The 19,666-nt window shown below is 46.1% G+C and overlaps 1 protein-coding gene across 1 annotated transcript in view; it reads left to right on the plus strand.

Annotated features, from left to right (window-relative positions):
- Positions 1-284: 284 nt before the first annotated feature.
- Positions 285-19,666, plus strand: part of Fam124a (family with sequence similarity 124 member A) — a 51,382-nt gene continuing 32,000 nt past the window's right edge. The window contains exons 1-2 of the mRNA XM_005371069.3: positions 285-464; positions 7,804-7,835. Of these exons, the coding sequence (XP_005371126.1) occupies positions 403-464; positions 7,804-7,835 (94 nt within the window). The 5' untranslated portion in view covers positions 285-402. The remainder of the gene's footprint in view (positions 465-7,803; positions 7,836-19,666) is intronic.

The following is a 19,666-nucleotide window of genomic DNA, read 5'->3' on the forward strand; positions in this document are numbered from 1 at the left end:
GATTCGTCACTGTGGGCCCAGGGGAGGGCAGCTTTGTTGCCTATACTCCCATTCTGCCCGCACCAGTCACAATAGAAAACACAGCCGCTGGGCATTTCCCCAGGTGCATGCAAGATTAAACCCTGCACGCCCACTACACCCCACGCTCATAGAGATAGGCCATCTCACACCTCCCCCGACTCACGCTTGCGCTCGTGCACACGCGCGCCGCCCGTGCACACGCTCGGATCCTCGCCGGGTGGCACCCGGGCGCGCCCGCGCAGCGCAGAACGGAGGGTGCGGAGGGCGCGGCCGCGAGAGGGCGCGGCGAGCGGCTGGCACGCGGGCTGGGTCGTTGCCGGGCCCGGGTACGAGGTGCTTGGAGCGACCCGGGGCGGAGGGAGAGCGGCGGGCACGCGCGCCATGAACCCGAAGGCGGTCGGTGAGGAGGAGGACTGCGTGGACTCGGGCGCCGAGACCGGAGGGTGAGCCGGATTAGGCGGGGCGGGCGCTGAGGACTCGCGCTCGGGAACCCGAGCCACTGTGGTAGTATTGGGGCTGGGACTCAAGTGTCTTGCGGGCCAGTGGCCGTGGTCCCTGGAAAGGGCCCCACCCGGGACTGGAAGGTGGTGGGACCCGAGGCTCGGCGTCACCCCTCGCAGCCCTGTGGCCTTTGGTGCCAGGCTCAGCCAGTATTCGCTGTCAGATAGAGATGCGCCTGCACTTGTTCCCACTAGCTGGGGAACTCTGGTAGCTCGAGAGCCCCAGGGAGTATGGCCCTGTAGACGAGGAAAGCAGGTGGAAAGGGTGGGAAGCCGGGCACGGAAAAGACTCTCCGAAACCAACTAAGAGGACTGCATAGCTCACTTATACTGTGTTACTGAGCCTCTCCACCCCGCCAGTCTTGGGTACCCGCAGGATGGTGTGATCGGGGGTCTTGTATGCTTCAAAGGACTCAAGTAATTAGCTCAAACCTTTGGAGGCTAATTAGCCCTCTCCCAACAGCAGTTTTCTTGTGTAGGACAAAAGAATGCGTTTTCAGAAACGAATGTCCCCTAATGGTTTCCACCCAGCCTCTATCTAGAGGATTTCCCTATGCACAGTCAGCGCTACATCCAGGATGCCCGGTAGGAAGGAATGTGTTCTCCGATCTAGAGAAATTCTGCTAGAGGTCAGGGGCTACCCAGACTACAGAAGACCTCGGAATTCCTGGAAGGTAGAGGGTTCAAGCTAATTTTAGGATTTGGCAATCTGCTGAGGACACAGAGAGAGGCCTGTCCCAGAATGGACCTCGGTTCTGACCTAACCCAAGAAAGAGTCCCTCAAACTCTTCCTGCCTCCAACCCCCACCCTTCCTTGCAGCCTCCTCTGTCACCCCTACCCTAAATCTGGACTTGCATTCTTCCCTACAGTGGCCTTTCCCGGTTACTCAACGGTGTTATCCATGGTGGAAGAGTAACTTGATTTAAAGCCCCCACCCTCGTTTTTGCTTCAATTTTGTTTGTGTGAAACTTACCAATTTAGTTTCTTTCCTGGTTTTTGTGGCGCTCAGGGTGCCAACCTAAGGCCTCATGCACAATAGACAATTTCAATGTCACTTAGTTGACCATGCTTGGCTCCTCTCCCCTCCCCCATTAGCCGGACCACGTATAGAGGAAACAAAGCAAAAGTTGCCAGCTCTTTTATTTCTAGTGTGAAGCAGTCACTGTCCCACTAATTTTTAACTGGGGCTCTTCTAAAGCAGATGCTTGCCAGAAGGGCCTAGCCTTGGAGAAGAGGGAATAAGCATTGATTTTGAGGGGTGTCTTCACTCCAGGAGGCAGGCTAGCCAGAGAACTACCATGGCCTCCTGGGAAGGGTTGGTTAATGTGGAGACTCCCAAACTTCTCTTTTCTGCTTGTCACTAAAGTGTTGCTGTAACAGGACAGAACTGTTTAAAGAATTCTTACTACATCACTAGCAGACTTAAATTAAAATGTAAAACGATATTATTTGAAACAGAAGTTTCATGTCCCCTAGTCTTGTATTTGCTAATCTACCCCTGTATGCTTTGAATTTTGTTTAGCTATCAAATGTGCTATTAATAATCGGCTCATTTTTCTGGTGTTTTCCCTTTCTAGTCTAGCGAAGCATAAAGCACACAGAACTCAAAATGTTTGCTACTTGCTGTTGTTGTTGCTGCTGCTACTGTTGTTGTTGTTGTTGTTGTTGTTGTTGTTATTGGAAGCAGGGTCTCCTGTAGTCCGGATTGGACTTGAAGTCACCAAGTAGTCAATGACAACCTTAAACTCTGATCTTCCTGCCTGCCTTCCCAAGTGCTGGGATTATAGGAATTTACTCCTTGCCAGGATTTTGTTAATTGTGTCCCTCTCCATTCCAAGTGTTTATAGCTCTTTTGTCTATGGAGGGCAAAAACTGAACATGGTCTTGGACTGCGAGTTCCTCCCATGCTGGCCAGTTGTCCTCAGGTCTTTCTTCGCTCTTTGACCAGGCATCCTGGCCTGCTTTTCTGATGCCTCCCTTTTGTCACCTACCCTTTCTGCCAGCTCTACCTTTTCTGCCTGGCATGCCTACTATCAGGTGAAATTCTATTCTTCTCTGTCTCTCTCTGTCTCTCTCTCTCTGTCTCTCTCTCTGTCTCTCTCTCTGTCTCTCTCTGTCTCTCTCTCTGTCTGTCTCTCTGTCTCTCTCTGTCTCTTTCTGTCTCTCTCTCTGTCTCTCTCTCTGTCTCTCTCTGTCTCTCTCTCTCTCTCAAAATCCGGCTCAAATGACATATCCACTAGGATGTCAGTCCTTAACTTGGGGTCCATAACTGGCTTTGAGACATATACAAAATAATAGACTCAGTAAAGTTTTGTGAGAAGAAAAAAAATTGAATTGAATTCTCAAACTAGGCCATGATCCCTTCTAACCCAAGTTAGGGGAGAACGGGGGATGTTTCAGGGTCAGCAGAGGCAGTCTGCAGAAACATTAAGATGGGCCGTCAGACACCGGGTGTATTTGGAGTTCAGTGTGGAGATCTAACATGACAGTATCTTTGGAACTGCCCTTGAAGCCCTGGGAGAGATGAACTCAACTGATGTTGTGGTGAACATCTACCCAGCATCCACCGTGTGCTGCCTGCGCTGTTCTAAACCTCTGCATGCCTCATTGGCTCACTGAGTCCTTAGCCAGCTCAGTGCAGCCTGCTGTCCTTAAGCCTAGCTTGAGAAGCCGTTGCGTTGAAATGTCAGGCAAAGGCAGTTAAACTGATGGCGAAGCCCCAGAAGGAGGAACAGGCTGTCCAGGAAGCCGAGACAGGGTTACGTTGTTGAGAAACCCAGGTCAATAATGTCTGGCTGAAAATCTCATTAAGATAAGGACTGTGGAGTCCTTTTATTAATGGAGATAGTGAAGGGAGGCTTTGACACTGGAGTGGTGGTGTGAAGTCAGATGAGATTGTCTCTAGAAAGGGGTAGAAGGTGAGGAAAGGGTGAGGGCTGAGCCATGTGTCTAGAAAGTTATCCAGAAAAATGAGGAGAAGAAAGGCATCCAAGTTAAAACACCCCTGCTTCAGCCGATACCAAGCTCCATATATTATTTATACCCAACACAATAGACACAAAGTTGCTTTTAGACACCTTAAGGAGGCCAGACATCATCATTCAGAGCACCCAGCCCATGCCTTGGTATTGTTGTTATTTCACGTATGGGTTGTAGCAAGTCAATGGGTGTATGGCTTGTTGGTCTGCAGCCCTAGGCTTCTGCATGCTTCCCACCTAGCAACCATTGTCAAGGAACCATTTCCTCTATAATTAGTCCTTGTTTTCTTTCAGGGGAAATGCTGCCTTTTCCAACCTACCTACACCTAACCTGGGCCAAGACTAAAGGCAGACTCAGTGTTCTGTGGCAATTGATGTCATTTGGAAGGAAGCTCCACTGGGAAACGAGCCTGCGCTTCTGTGTGCTGTTAGGAGAAGCTAGCCAGCCACTTTTGGCAAAGTAGCTTTTGACACAGAATTTCTTAACAGAGGGACAGGCAGTTCTTGAAAATACAAATAAAAGCCAGTGCCAGCAATGACAATTTCATGAGTGAATCTCCAAGGCATGGCCTCCACACTGCTCTTTCACATGTGACCATACCTAGTAAATTGTTTTCCTTCAGTAGTTTGGTCTGACATTTGTGGAATTCTACCTGTGTGCCAGCTGCCACTGACCTTTTGACTCAGGGCAACATCACGCCTTTGAGGGAACCACACCCAGTGCTTCGCTGCAGCCTATGAGGAGAGGCAGGCACTGAGAAGTGAAACAGGTAGATGGGAAAAAATAGGTACAAGAACATTTTAAATGGGACAGCAATTTTTAAAGGAAATCTTACACAGAAGACAAATGACTTTGTAGCCCTGTATGGAGTTGGTGCCCAAGGCTAGTGAGCTCTGTAACCATGACCTTCAAGAATCAGCAAGGGAAGTCCATGACACAGGGAGCCCTGGGTTTGCAATAAAAGGTCAGTTTTATAGAGAGGTCAAGTTCCGTTCTTAGGCCGTGGTTTCCTGGAAAAGAGAATCTAGAAAGATATTCCTTTTATAAAATGAATATATATGCAATTGCCTGGTGAGACCTCCAGCAGCAGTGAACAATCTTAATTACAGAATACCTTCCCATATAATCCTGATGCAGCAATTAGCATACAAATATTAAAAACAATATTTAGAAATTTTACATATGTGTGTGTGTATCAGGTGAGAGAATAATCCTTGTGTTAGTATATGCCGTCCACTGTTTAGGTTCAAGAGTTTGACATCCGAAAATTCCTGTTTCCCTTTCACGCTCCATGCTGAAAGACTTGCATGCTATGTGCAGAGATAGCAGGGGAACACTTTGTGATCTGAGGCCAATAAACAGAAATCTCAAGCTGTCCCTACCCACCCTGAATACATTTGAGGAACACCAAGTACTTCAGAGCAGTCTGGTGAAATACCTGATTGTTTTTATGAAATTATTTTAACCTGTTTATTCATGAAGTTGTCTTAAGCTTTACAGTTTGCCTCTCACTGGCAATGCCACTAAATCTTCTTATTTAGAATATGAGCTGCAGACGTGGGCGTACCTTCACTCAGCCTGTATTCCCCAAACATGGTCATTTTTCTAAGGACAGGACGTAAATAAATATAAAACTTTATTCATAAATATCCCATCACCCTGTATCTTGTAAACATGAACCAAGAGCAATCATGCAGTCATTCCTGAAGAGAAGGGGTTGGATAAATTGCAGTGCATCTGAATTTATCTGCAGTGGTAACTACAGGAGCTTCCAAGCAGCAAGCTCAAATGGTTTAAACTAAAAAGAGCAGTTCAGAGCCGTTATCTCTATCATTGTGTTGAGATACAGATTACATAAACATAGAGCCAGAAAGCTGGAGAGCAAGGGGAAATCTTAGATGCCGCTTCTGTTTGATGTGTTTTAATGGGATGAAGGCCACAGAACTGGGCAGAGACCACCCTCCGTGTAGAAAGGGGTCTGTGTTTTAATTAGTGAATGTGAATGTCCTTGAAAGTCAGACATGATTAGATTGGTACTGTGCAAATTGGCTGCTGTGTGAAGGAGTTGGGGTTCACAAGTCTGCCAGAGACTGGCCAACTGGCAAGCCTAGCCCCAACATTGCCACGAAAGCCTTGAGAGATTTCGGGGGACCTCACGGAGAAGTGTCCTTTATGTTAGCACTTACCCTAAAATACTACCAAATGCACTTTAAGATTCTTGAATTATGGTTTCAGTGTAATTCTCAGTCTGTGTTCATATCCATCTGTGTGCAGATCTGTACAACGCCTGCCAGTGTGAATCTTATCTTTGGCAAACCCTGGCTGGAAAGACTGCCACATTCTTGCTATAGGAGACATAGTAATATTACACTCTCCGTGTCAGATGGGCAGACGTGGATAACTGTGCAGTCTATGCAAAGTCTGGCCATAATTGTCATGTGTAGGAAGGTCTTTGCTACTGATCTGGTATAGTGGATGCTTGCTGGTCATTCACGGTATTTTATAGAGCTAGATAGAGCTAGATTTCTCAGTGTCGTCCTTGTGGGTTGTTTCTACTCCGTCTGGCTCCAGAAGGAATTTAAGGTGCCAAGGCTGGGTACGGAAATCCTGGGTTTCAGTATGTTACCAATTCTTGATGCTTTTACTTCCCTCAGCCAAGATGGCACTGTGCCTCAGCCCAACTTGTCCTACTTCTTAGCTTGCTCATTACCCATCCACTCTGCCTAGTGAGTCTACATCCTGTCGCTCCTCACTTCCTGGTCTCCATACAGAAAGTCCCACTTCCGCTTTCCACTGACCAGACCAATGGACTAGACTTAGAATCACCTTGGAGACACAGCTCTGGACATCTCAGTGAAGATGCTACCAGAGAGGCTCTCTTGAGCAGGGAAGACCCATCTTGAATGTGGGTGGCACCATCCCACAGGCTGAGGTCCTGGACTGAATGAAAAGAGAAAGTGGAAGTGAGCTGAGCAGCAGCATCCATCCCTCTCCACTTCCTGCCTGCACACAGGTTGACCAGTTGCCTCACACTCTCTCCCACCTCAGACAGACCCTTCCTCCCTTCCTTAAGTTGCACTTGTCAGGCATTTTGTCGTCGTGACTAATATGACAACAGGGGAAATAAAATTGAATTTGGCATGAGGGAGTGCAGTTTATAAAGATATGCAAATCCCTTTTGCCATTTTTATTCTTTCCAGTTTGAAACAACAATGACTGTAATTACTAAAATATTTCATTTAAAAAAAGAGAAAAACAATGTCCATTGCCTTTCATTTTATTCCTTCCCAATAAATCATGGCATTATGGTCTGTGAAGTGTAGTAATTTTAACACATAAAAGGCAATTTTTAAAGGGTTTTAGATGCACTTTTTAAATGCTATAAATGGAGTGGAAACTGGATCATTCAAGAAAGGCAACTGAAGGCTGAGGTGATAAAAGAAGTATATGCCTATAAAATTAAACCTAATGTGGAGCTTTATTTGCCTAACTACCTCTGCTAACTGCCAGGCACTGTGAATCCCTGCATCCCCAAGGCATTAATTTCCTACTGAAAATGACTTTGGGGTGCAAGAGAATAAACAGCTTCTATACCAAATTCCTTGCCAAGGAGGAAAGCCTCTACAGCCCTGCCCATGGGGCAGGAACTTGGCGGGATTCCCATTCTCATAGTGACTGACTGCCAGCAACTGAGTCCTCAGGATAAGACCCATATGGACCACTTCTCAACCCCCTTTCCCCATCACAGTCCGACCCAGCGACTCTCCTATCTAGCAGGATCAGGAAGGGAAAGCCACTGAAGTGCTCTGTGCTGAAGGTCCCTGCTGGTCAGCCAGTCTGGGAGTGTGGACACGCCCCTACTTCCCAGCCCAATGCTGTCCTCCTTCCTCAGGGTCCCTTCCATTGTGTCATCAAAGAAGCATCCAGAGATGCTGTGTGAACACTGGCAAAGGGCTCCTTAGTGAGAATGCAACCCCAGGGACTTGTGAAGCTGTTGAAGACTTGGAGGCTTTCTCACCAGAAAAATAAGCAAACGTTCCAAAACTTTCCGGCAAATTCAGAGGCCTGAGACCCTCGTAGGGTGACTCATGGAGCCCATGTGAAGGCCCCAGTGTCGCTTTCAGAATCCAGATATAGCACTGATTTGCACGAAAGAAGCCTCAACGCCGTTCTCACCAGTGACAGCTTCAGCAGGCAAATGCTACTAGCTACCACATCACCACTAACGGAGCTCTTAGATCAAGTGGTTAATTTGGGTAAAAGAAAAATGATATCTAAGCCTCCCTACATCTTATGTTTCAGGTCCGACTACAGCCATCTGTCCTCCACCAGCAGTAAGTATTCTTTGAACGTCCTTCTAAGTTGTCTTTTAAATTTTTTAAATATAGTTACATCATTTTCCTGCTTGCTCTCCACCCCCTTCCCTCCCACAAACCCACAAGTCCCTTCCAAATCCATAACCTCCTCTTTAACCATCGTTGTTGCATATTCATATAGACAAGAAACATAAATAGAGCCTGCTCAGTCCATGCGGTGTTGCTGCGTGTGGAAGTTTTTAGGGCTGACGACCCAGTCTTGGATAACCAACCACGGGGGGGGGGGCACGAGCCATCCTGGAGAATATTAATTCTCCCTCTCTTAGCAGTTGTTAATTGCATGTGGCTCCCTATCTAGGGGTGGGGGGATATGTGAGATTTCCCCCATCTATGTTGGGTTGTCAACTGCTGATGGAATTGTTCGCGTCTTGAGAGGCAGTCATGTGGTTGAGATTCCATGGGTGTAGCCTCCCTGCCATAATTAGAAGGCACAGTCTCCCAGCAAACTGCCTGCTCTTCTGGCTCTCAGAATCTGTCTACCCCATGTCCATGATGATCCCTGGGCCCTAGACACAGGAATTGTGTAGTAGATGTATTTATTACGTGGGGCTGGGCACCCCACAGACAATCGTTTTCTGCATTTTGACGAGTTGGACCTTCTGGAATAATCTCCGGCTGCAAAAAAGAATCTCCTTTGCTTAGGGTAAGAGCTACACTTAACTGTGTGTATAAAGCTAAGTATTTAGAGTAAGTTAGGAATTACGCTAATTTAGGAAAGGGGCATTTGTAGGTTCTCCTCTAAGATCCACGATCTCCTTAGCCATGTGTAGTTGTCCTGTTCAGTAGGCCTTGAGTCCAGTGAGATAGCTGTTGGCTACTGCTAAGATTGAGTGCCACTCTGTACCTTTAGGAAATCTCTTGTCACACTGGTCATTGCTGTGGTTCACAGGTGTCAAAGCTGGGTAGGACTGGTGATTGCTTACACCCCTCAGTGGCTTTCATGGTGGTTTCTAGTACCCACTCCTTCCTGTTGAAACTGAAATATCGGGACATTTGTATATTGAGAGTATATCAATTGTCTTGTTTATGCTTAATAAAAAAGAAAGAAAGGTGGTTTCTGGGAGGAGGTGCTCAGGTCAATTTGATCTCAGATCCACTGGGTCCTATGTCCAAATATGTAGAGTCTCCAGCAATAGGGATTTACCTGTAGCTTCTGGGAGGCAACCAGAGGCAATAGCACTAGTCTATAGTGTTTTAGGAGCCTTTGAACTCCCCTGCCTACTAACTCAAAAGGAAGTTTCCCATGCCTGGTACTAGAATTTTTGTTAGATAGTCTATAGTTCTTGGGTAGAGTATTATAGCTAGCCCAAAGTGGTGTAACTGCATTTATACTGTCTGTGTATTTATATTTATGTATGCTCGTATGCTTATAAGTTTAAAATAATAATTCCCCAAATCTCTGTGAGTTCAAGGCCTGTCTGGTCTACAGAGTGAGTTCTAGGACAGCCAAGACTACACAGAGAAACCCTGCCTTGAAAACACAAGCAAAAAAACCAAAAAATCCTTGTGTCCTTTTCAAACATCCTGAGTGTTCCGTATTCCTCCTCCCTCCTTCTCCTGTACTGATGCCCCCCTCCAGCTACAGACCCCTCCCCTGCTTTCCCCATTTTCCCCTTCATATCACCTGTATCCTGCTAGCCCCCTCTCCTGGCTTCTGCAGCTACTCCAGACTGTATATTGACATCTGAAGGTTTGGAGCTAGGAACCACAGATAAGAGAGAACACGTGACGTTTGTCTTTCTGGGTCTGGGTTACATCACTCAGTGTAATATTTTCTAGCTCCATCCATTTACCTACAAAATTAATTCTTTCATTTTTCTTTACATATAAGTAATATTTCATTGTAAATGTGTACAATGTTCTCATTATCCATTCATTGGCTGGAGGACATTGAGGTTGTCTCCTTTTCATGGCTATTGTGAATAAAAGCTGTAGTGGAATGGCCGGTCAAGAATCCGTGGAGTGGGAGGTAGAGGCCTTTGGGTATTTGCCAAAAAGTAGTGTAGTTGGGTTATGTGGCAGGTTTGGTTTCAGCTTTTTGAGTGTTCTCCACACTGATTTCCAGAGTAGCTGCCCCCGTTTGCAGTCGCACCAACAGCGAATGAGTGATCCCTTTCTCCACCTCCTCACCAGCATTTGCAGGCAGTGGTTCTGGTGATCTTTGCTATTCCGACTGCTTTGGGGTCCTTTTTTGTTGCTGTCCCATATAAATTTTAGCATGCTTTTCTCTCTTTTTGTGAAGGTTGCCCTGGGGCTTTTGATTAGGATCGGACTGAATCTGTAAATGGCTTTGGGTAGAAATGTCGTCATCACAGCCCTAGCTGTCCTGGAACTAACTCTTGTAGACCAGGCTGGCCTCGAACTTATCCAATAATAAAATGTAGACATTTTTATTAGCCCATCTTCCTATTTTGTAATTCCTGGCTTATAAGTGACCATTAAATGTAATAAAGATATGAGTAGAAATAGTTTTTATATGGATACTCTGAACATTGAGAGGTGCTTATACTTAATATTGAAATATAAGTAAGTGTATGTACAAGGAGTGATGCCTGATGTCTAGACAGGATTTTTAGTGATTAAAAGCATTACATCAAAGCTCTTCATGTTGGTTGAACATTTGTTTTAGAATTACCCAAAACAATTGTCTTACAATAAAAGCTTGACTTTTTGAGTTGATAAATACTGGGTTGTTCTGCCCTCCAACTGGATAGACCCTTAATTGGATCATTATGTTTATTGATGTTCTGGCTGGGTTTTCCTCTGCAGTAGGGACCGTGAGAAAAGCTGAGCGTCTGGAATTGTGATTTAGTGTCAAATTAAACTTGGTTATTAGGGAGACAGCAGTGAGCACTTTCTGGTGTTCTAGCCAGCTGAAGGCCCATTGGCTCTGAAAGGCAAGCCATTATAATCATGAGAACAGTACTTAGCTGCTGTACAGCCAAACCTCCTGAGCTGTTCTCCAGACTGCCGTTTTCATCCCTGTTTGACCCAGACCCGACACTGCCTCGAGAATAGTTTGTCTCTAAAATAGCTGCCTACCACGATTGCTGAATTTGGAGCTCTCGTTGCTGTCCTTTAGGTCACAACAGCAAGCCTGGTCATTTGGTTTGGATCTTTCCCTCCGCTCAGTTGTCTTTAGCCACAGTCTGGAGTTGCGATCCCTCTGGGGCAGCTGGGGTCAGTACTAAGTCACCGTTCTTCCTTTCCCCTGGAGTTGAGACCTCATACACAGCATGTGCTTCTATCAGGAACTGTGCTTGCCTACAAATGATGAAGAAAAATAAGCACTAAGCAAATAGAGATTTCTTCTCCTCTGTCGTGACGATGACCACAGCCGAGGAGGCAGCGCAAATATGGAGAACATTTTCAAACTACCACATCGTGATCTTGGCTTCCATCCTTAAGGTTGCCTGAGGGCGGCAATATGGCTGCTGCCAACACAACCACCTTTACATCCTGATTCTCAACAGGAGAAAGAGAAGAGAAGGGACAGAGTGTTGCCAAAGTGTTTAGGGTCAAAGCCCGACAGCCCTAACAAGCCAGGCTTGGCCACCCATCCTCAATACACCAACTAAAAGACATGGGTAACAATGGAAAGCAGAGAGGGGTGTGGTTTTGTTTTTGTTTTTGTTTTTTTCCAGTGTGGCAACATTGGGATGAGAAAGTCTACACTCTCAAAAGTTTTAGGTTAAAACCGAGGACCAGAGGTAAGCGTAACTAAGCAACTGGGTCGATGTGCTGTCCTGCCCATCGTTGTCATGGCTCCAGTCTCTACTGTAGTGGTTACAGAACTGTGTGGACTTTCTTCCTGGGAAGCCAGTTCCACCCCTGTCACCAGGCTTCAGCTTTTCTGTGTTCCCCCACCCCACAATGGCCCCTCCAGTACAAGACTCCTGGGGGAATTCGGATGTCTTACACTGCCGAGTCAATGGTTCCCAAAACCAAGGGACTGTTGAACTGCATTCCTGGCCCGGCTCTGGCTTTTAAAGTTTTCCCAAAGACATTAATTACCTGGTCATTCTCTTATTCTTTGAGCCAGATCTTCATCAAATGTTTATCTCTAGGTCTGAGGGGTCAGCAACCCTCTCCTGATACTAAAGAGTAATGGTGGGTCACAGCTGCCCTTCCTCAGCTCAGCACCTGGCCTGACTACTCCTAGCCAGGAACATAAATCTTGTTACCCCCTCCCCCACACACACACACATGCTGAAAGCCCCTTGGGCAGTCATTGAAAAAGAGTACACTTTCTGATAAGATTTTTTTTTAAGTCTACCATCAAAAACAAATATTATCTCCGTGATGCAATATGCTCTTCCAAGTAGATTGCTAAAATTACATCTCCCGTGACCTAAATAATCATACTCAAAGGGCAGAGTAGGGACAGGATGTCAAGTGTGTCATTGTGTAGCTTTGGAGCCTGTCCTGGAACTCGCTCTGTAGACCAGGCTGACCTCAAATTCACAGAGATCTGCCTGCCTCTGCCTCCTGAGTGCTGGGATTAAAGGTGTGCACCACAACTGGGTTATAAACTTTAAGCTGAATTGTGTTACAGATTAAAGATTTTTTTTAACCATACCAAATAAATTTATAAATCCTGTGATAGAGTTTACAGCATAGTCTTAAGAGTTTTTTTCTTTTTTTAGAACAGATCACAGAAATTGTAGTAATAAAAGATTTTGAAAGAACATTAGCAATAAGAGACTTTTGGAAGTGCAGAGCAGGCAAGTTTAGCTACAAAAGATCTGGGGATCGTCTGTTTTGTGCATTGGCAGCTGCCATCATTTATGAGGATTTAGAAGTCAATTGGGTCAGTTTTTGGCCATTGATCTGTACTGAGGCCAAGCTGTATGCAATCTAAGGAGGAGTAAGAGTCGCAGAATGAAATTTCACTGGAGGGAATTTCTATAAGCTCCAAGAGAGAGAAGAGAGCATGGAGGGGTGGGGCAGAAAGCCTAGTGACCCAAATGGGCTCCGGCTTTGAGAAGCTTCAGAGGAGAGCAGAAGGAAGAGACAGCTCTGAGCAGGGAGAGGGAACTTTAAGGGGGAGCAGAGAGCAGGAGCTGCAGGTAGGAGCCCAGGGACAGAGAACAGGGGCCCACAGGCCAGGGCCAGGCAGGAAGCTGCAGGATTGCAGGCAGCTCCTAGCAGAAGAGGAAAAGGGTTGTATAGCAGGAGGGAGCTGAGGGAAGATAGGGCAGCAAAGTGTCACAGACGCCAGGAGTTTCGGAACTGCAGGCAGTGCCCTGGAGGAGGACACAAGGAAAATGTCGCAGGCATCAGCCATGGACTGCACCTCCTAGGAGGAGGCAAGAAATAGTAGCTGGGGGGTGGAGGGGACAAAGTGTCCATTTGAAGAGAATTTCCATCAGGGGCTTCTCCATGTGGAATGGGAAATTTGTCAGAAAGAAAAATGTTTCAAACCAGAGGAAAGGCATCCTTTGTCCGTGTGACTCGGCCAGTGGAGGTAAGAGGAGCTTCCTGGCTCACCGGTGTGACTTTTGTAGTAGCAGACAAAGCAGGCAGCTCCGTGGCGACACTTATCTAAAGAGAGATCTGGCTGTGTGGGTATAGTCGGCTCCAGGAGCCAGAGAGACTGAGAGAGGAGAGGTGGGGGTCAAGAATTGGGGGTCAAATCTGATGGACAGCAGGAACCAGCAAATGATCCATACATACCTTAGGGAAGTCCAATCAGCTGCCTGGTTCAGCGAGGCCAAGTTCCTTGGAAGAGAGGTCAAATACGCCAGTCCTGGGTTTCAGCAGCAGATGAAGGAAACCAGTGAACTTTACAAACTAGAATGGAGGGGAGGGGGAAAGTTTATTCCAGACTGTCAAGGCTGTCTCTTGGGAAAACAGAAGGAAGCAATGAGGGGAAATTCCTGGGGTTTTAAGGGAACAGGTGTCTGGGAGAAGGGGTGGAGGGATTTGAAACTGAAGGAGCCTAGAGGCTAGCCTAGACCTTGATGTGCTAATAGGTACCACAGGCCTGGGTTGAAAGCCACAGGTCCCCTTTGCTCCAGATAAAAGAATGATTCCTTTTAGGCAGGTAGGGATTATTTTCTCTATTCCCCCGAGGGAATGCTGGCTTTTGTCTAAGTGCCAGACTTTGGGGAAAGGAATTTCTTGTTACTAGACAACCCCCAGCTTCTCCACGCTGTTTGCAGACTGCAAACCAAGGATGGCGATATTCCCCTCATTGTCCATCTCTGAGGCAAGGACGATTGAGTCGATGGGTAAGGCCTCCCTTTCATGATCTGGATTCTCACTTGCACTTGTGAGCCCTTCCAACCAGGGAGGGTGCGTGACTGGGGTTTCTTTAACACGTGGCTTCTTTGGGGGTGGGGGGGTGCCCGGGTGAACTTTTCCCAGTTACGAGTGGTTCCCTTGTCCTTTATACGTTGCTGGGTTCAGCTCCACTTTAGTGCTTTCTGAAATGCTCCGCACACTGTGGCCCTGAGAGAATTTCACTGAAATAAAGAAAGAGGAATTCCATTCACTCTCAGAATTTTAAGCGGTGTTTCAGGAACTCTGGTGAGATCATCAAGCCATGAGGCACGATTTGCATTCTTAAGTGGTTTGAATAAAAGGGGCAAATTTTATAAACAGGATGAGAGGAAAACAATAATTATACTAGGGAAAAATTTAAGTGTACCACGTAATGCTGCTGAGATCTGAGCCCGTGTGATTGGGTATTTCCATTCACATAGAGATTATAAGCACACTTGGGAATTACTCTTAGAAGGCACTAGGAGCTTAAAAATTACATTTTTAGGAGCACGTGACATCTCTTAAGGCTCTCTAACCCCAGCATAATGCGTGTAGGAAACAGACGAAGAACTAGCTGTACATGACTCTCCCAATTTGGGCCTAAAGTGGCCCCAGCTACAAGCTCAAGGAGCTTTCCTGGCTCCTTAACCACAAGAGGAATCAAAAGAGTTATGGGTATTTTCCCATTAGGAAGTCTAGGCATCTTGGCTGGCCGCAAGGCACTGAAGCTGGCCAGGAGCCACAGCCAGGCTTATCATTCCTGCCATGCTGCAGGGCCCTAGTGATCATGCCTCCCGTCCTGAGACCATCTTTTCTCTCTCAGGGTTTCTGCTTCCTCCTGCAGTTCCAGGATACTCACCAGAGCATCAAAGATGGGCATTTTACACTGGTTAGCTTCGTGAATCCCATAGCTTGTTGGAGAGAAGTGAGCTCACTGTGGTTGAATCACTAGCTTAACTGCGTCTGTAAGGAGGAGGTGGCAGACAGCTACTGTGTCGTGTTGCAGGAGCTCCACACAGACCCCACAGCACGAGAGTTATCATTTTCTTCCTGTTTATTAGAGGTGATCACTTATTGGCAGATTTCTCTTCCTTAGAGTCAGTTTTTACTGATGTCCAAAGGAAGATCAGTATTTTGGAAGCATGGAATTTAACTCTAATCTGTTTGGATACGCTATCTGTTTGGATACATTTCCCTCGTGTCTTTAGCACATGACTGTGATTCTCGGGACACATGTTCTTCAGAGTCCTGGTCTGTAAACACTCACCCACCCGAATCTGTTCATTATCCTCATGGAGGATTATTTGAGCCGTTGAATTTGCTGACTTCACGATCAGCAAAGGACAGTGGTGCACACAGAGTTAGATGAAAACTCATGCCCATCCCTAACACAAGGAAAGCATCGAAAGGAAACCCTCTAGTGTCCCCCAGCTAGATGAAGTTCGCGTGGGACTCCTGTGCCTCCGTTCGGTCTATCACACTTTCCTTGATTTCCTTCTTCCTCAGTTTCTGAGGAACTGATTACAACATGAATGGTGCTGTCTTATGTACTGCCGGCTGCTTAACTATCAGCGTCCAGTCTTGATGGGGTTCACATGTTCTAGGGCAGGGGCATGAGGATTAGAAATACTAGGCAGGAGGAACAGAGATACGAAAGAAATGGAACAGAGAAGCAAAATAGAACTGGGAGGGCAACCCAGTGAATACTGAATTCGCCTGTGTTTATTTTCCATATGCTTATACACCCCAATCCAAAAGTAGGGGAATGGAGGCAAAAAACAAAAAAACAAAAAAAACAAAAAAAAACTGATTTAACATGATAGAAAGAAGAAACAGAGCAATTACCTCTTCAATATCTGAAACATCAAGCAACTATATCCTGAGTTAAGCATTCTGTTGTTTAGGCAGGACATGCAGCAACCACACCTTAGACCAAGCATCCTGTAGACAGCCACTCTCTAGGCCAAACCTCTTATCATATCATTGAAGGAGCAGGAATAGGCTTGAATTCTCTGATCTTTGGTCAAGGTGGAATGGACCCATCTCTGTGGGCCATCTCAATACCCAAAACACCAAGTAACCACATCCTAGGTGCGGCTATTTTGTTTGTAGCCACACCTTAAGTCAAACCTCCTGTCAATGACCTTGAAGGAGCAAGAGTGGACTTAAACTCTCTGACCTGTAGTCAAGGTGGGGTGGACCCACATCTGTGGGCCCCTACAATAACAACACTGTTGTATGGTTGTAACCTTATGGATGTCTTAAGCCACATTATAACACTAGGGAGAAGGTGCATTCATTTCTGAATGGAGGCAATTCTTAGGGTTTTGAATTTCTACTCTACTGTGGGGCAAGGTGAATTTAACAGCTTTCAGTACATGAACCCCAAATAAGACTGTCTCCGTTCTTCTGCTATTTTAGATCTTGCTCTGGTGTAATGATTGTTCTTCTTAAAAAATAATAAAGGGGCAGGGGGCGTTCTTCTTGAACACGGGGCACAGGAGAGGCACGCACGGCGGAACAAACACAGACACGACACAGCGGCTCCCACGTGGGTCCACTTTAATGGGGGAGGGAAACACAAAAGGACGAAGGATGTGGGACACACGAGGAAAAGGCAGGACAAGAAGAAGGGGCCTCGTGTGGCCCTGCCTTTTAACGGGGGGCACAAGGGAATCTGGGAAGGATATCCCATACCTGCGCACAGGCAACCATAGTCCAGGAGGAGTCTGGGAGTTGTAGTTTTTCAAAAGAACAACAATGATGATGTTGATATACAGGTCTCTTTACAAAAGAGTGATATGGTGAGTTACTGCCTGGCTGGATGACTGCAGCCCTAGACAGGGCTCTAATGCACAGCTGGTGTTAGTCAATGAAGTTAGGACTAGCCTGGTTCTTCTTGGGTGGGGTAATGGCTGCAGACAGCAGTAAGAAACTGCTTCAATGCGCTGTCTCATAGAAAAAGCCATCTTGTTTCCTCTTAACTCCACAAAAGCTGTCTATTTAAAGATTTTACGTAGAAGGTTCTGCTGCATATAGCGATGTTACCATCTGGGATGCTTAAAGTTGCTGCCCCTGTACCTAGCAATGGCTGCATATAGCGATGTTACCATCTGGGATGCTTAAAGATGCTGCCCCTGTACCTAGCAATGTCTTATTCCATTCCCCTCCCCAGAGCAACAGCCTCACTCTGGGGGCAGCTTTTCCCACACCCCCACACATCAGGCCTTCATTTAACAAGTATGGCTTCAAGTTTGGAGACCTTTGTCACGTTTCCACACCTTCCCTTTAGGATGGAATCATTTAGTAGCTCATAGATAACATTCTTCGATAGATCTGGGTCTCGCAATGATTCACGTGGAGGCATGGCCCCAGGTAGCAGATTGGGGCAGCCCGTTTAGTTCCATATTTTGTCAGCCTGAGCTAGTCCAGTGACGTATACTAATGTTTCCTATACTTGGACTGTGGTTTTGTGGGTCCCTGAATTACAGACTGCCTGCTTAGGGAATGTGCGCACTTGATAAATACTTGAATTATTTTTTTTGAACTTTATAAATAAATCAATACATTCTTCTACCGACAATGGTTTGCTTTAAAACACAGAGCCCACCCCTTCCACTTTAGAGTTCTTTTTGACAAATGGCTGCAGCATTTACTTGAGCAGTGATGGAAGTGATAAGCGAAATCTCTAAGATAGTGAAACACAACCCAAAGCATTTGTATTTGACAGTGTAGGGTTCCTTTGTTGTCTGCACGAGAACTGAAAACTAGCCGCTATTGCTGTTTGATAGCAGGCCAGGAACAGGCCACGAGCCAAGCTGTATATCAGGAGGTTGAAAGGTAAAGATATCGGCACAGAGACCACTTCTCCATGCTCTGCTATGCTCAGATCTAATTTTAAAAACACAGTGGAATCCTTCTGACTTCAAAAGCATGGGATATGACTTCAGGGTTTTCATTCTGAACTAGCTGCAACTACACAAAGTTTCTACCAAAGAAGTAAAAGGAAAATGGAACCTGGCTCTCTTGCTTAAATTCCCTCAGAGAAAACCAAGTAGTCCCTCGGGAACACATGGTCTCTGTAAGACTTGTCAGGACCCCAAGGGAGAGAACAAGAGAGAGTAGCTGACACCATTTGCACCTGCCCTTGATGTGACTATGACATTTCTCATTTTAAAAACAATGCTATTGCCCAAATAGTTCATAGTCATTGACTTTTTTTAAAAAATTTTAAGTCAGAAAGTGCAAGTTCATAAAGTGTTTAAGGAGCTGCGGTGGGCTGCGTTCCCACTCAGCTCCGCACGGCTAGCTTTACCCGAAATAATTACATGGAAACTGTATTCTTTTGAACACTGCCTGGCCCATTAGTTCCAACCTCTTATTGGCTAGCTCTTACATATTGATCTAACCCATTTCTAATATTCTGTGTAGCACCACGAGCTGGCTTACCAGGAACGATCTTAACCTGCGTCTGTCTGGAGTGTGAGAATCATGGCGACTGACTGACTCGGCTTCTTTCTCCCAGCATTCTGTTCTGTCTACTCCACCTGTCTAAGCTACAGTCCTATCAAAAGGGCCAAGGCAGTTTCTTTATTAACCAATGACCTTCCTCCATCAATAAAGAGATTAAAACCTAGAATCCTACCCAGAAAACCCATTGTTCATCATTTGATGTCTACCTTTGCATATTTTAATGACCACCTACATTATCATAGATATATTTGTTAGGATGGTAGAGACAGATGACAGGTGGAAGGTGTCCTCTTGTGTCCTCACTGTAGACACTGTAAATGACTGTCTCCAGGAGCATCCTTCTACAGCAGTTTGAACATCCATTTACCTCATTGTGTTTCTGTGTTGTGTCTCAGTCACAGCCACCAGTGCCTAAAGTAGACACTGCAGGTTGTGTTCCACTTTCACTATTATAAACACGCTTGCCAGGAACATCTCTACTCAGTGGTGAGGAACTTGTAACTTATTTGTATACCTCCATAATGAGGGTGAACACCTATAGGTAGAATGACCAAGATAAAGGTGAGCTGTTTGTAAAGCCCACGACCTCCTCTTCTTATCACTGTGGACCGTTTCGCTCTCACAAACACTGAAGAATAACCAGAAGTCTCATAAACATTGTGATTTAATGTGCAGAAGAAAGATGCACATGCATGCAGACACATATAGAGACAGTATTTAGACATTGTAATGGATTAATTAAAAATGCTACAGATTCCCGGCAGCTGCAGCAGCAGAAACACTGCAGATCCCTAGCAATGGCAGTGGGCCATGTGGCAGCAGGCAGTGGGCAGGGGGTCCCAAGAGCAGCCAGGGACAGTGCAGCTCCCCAAGTGGCTGCAGCAGGCCACGAGGACAGACAGATGGGCATGCCACAAGACCATGCCACAGGTCTCCGAAGGCGGCTGGTCCCAGGCAGGGAGCCACACGGCAGCAGGCAAGAGACAGAGACGTGGATAGGCATACCATGCAGAGTGAGGTTGAATATTTATTTAGTTGGTTATGGAGGG

The sequence above is a fragment of the Microtus ochrogaster genome, unplaced genomic scaffold (assembly GCF_000317375.1).
Source record: "Microtus ochrogaster isolate Prairie Vole_2 unplaced genomic scaffold, MicOch1.0 UNK97, whole genome shotgun sequence".
Classification (NCBI taxonomy): domain Eukaryota; kingdom Metazoa; phylum Chordata; class Mammalia; order Rodentia; family Cricetidae; genus Microtus; species Microtus ochrogaster.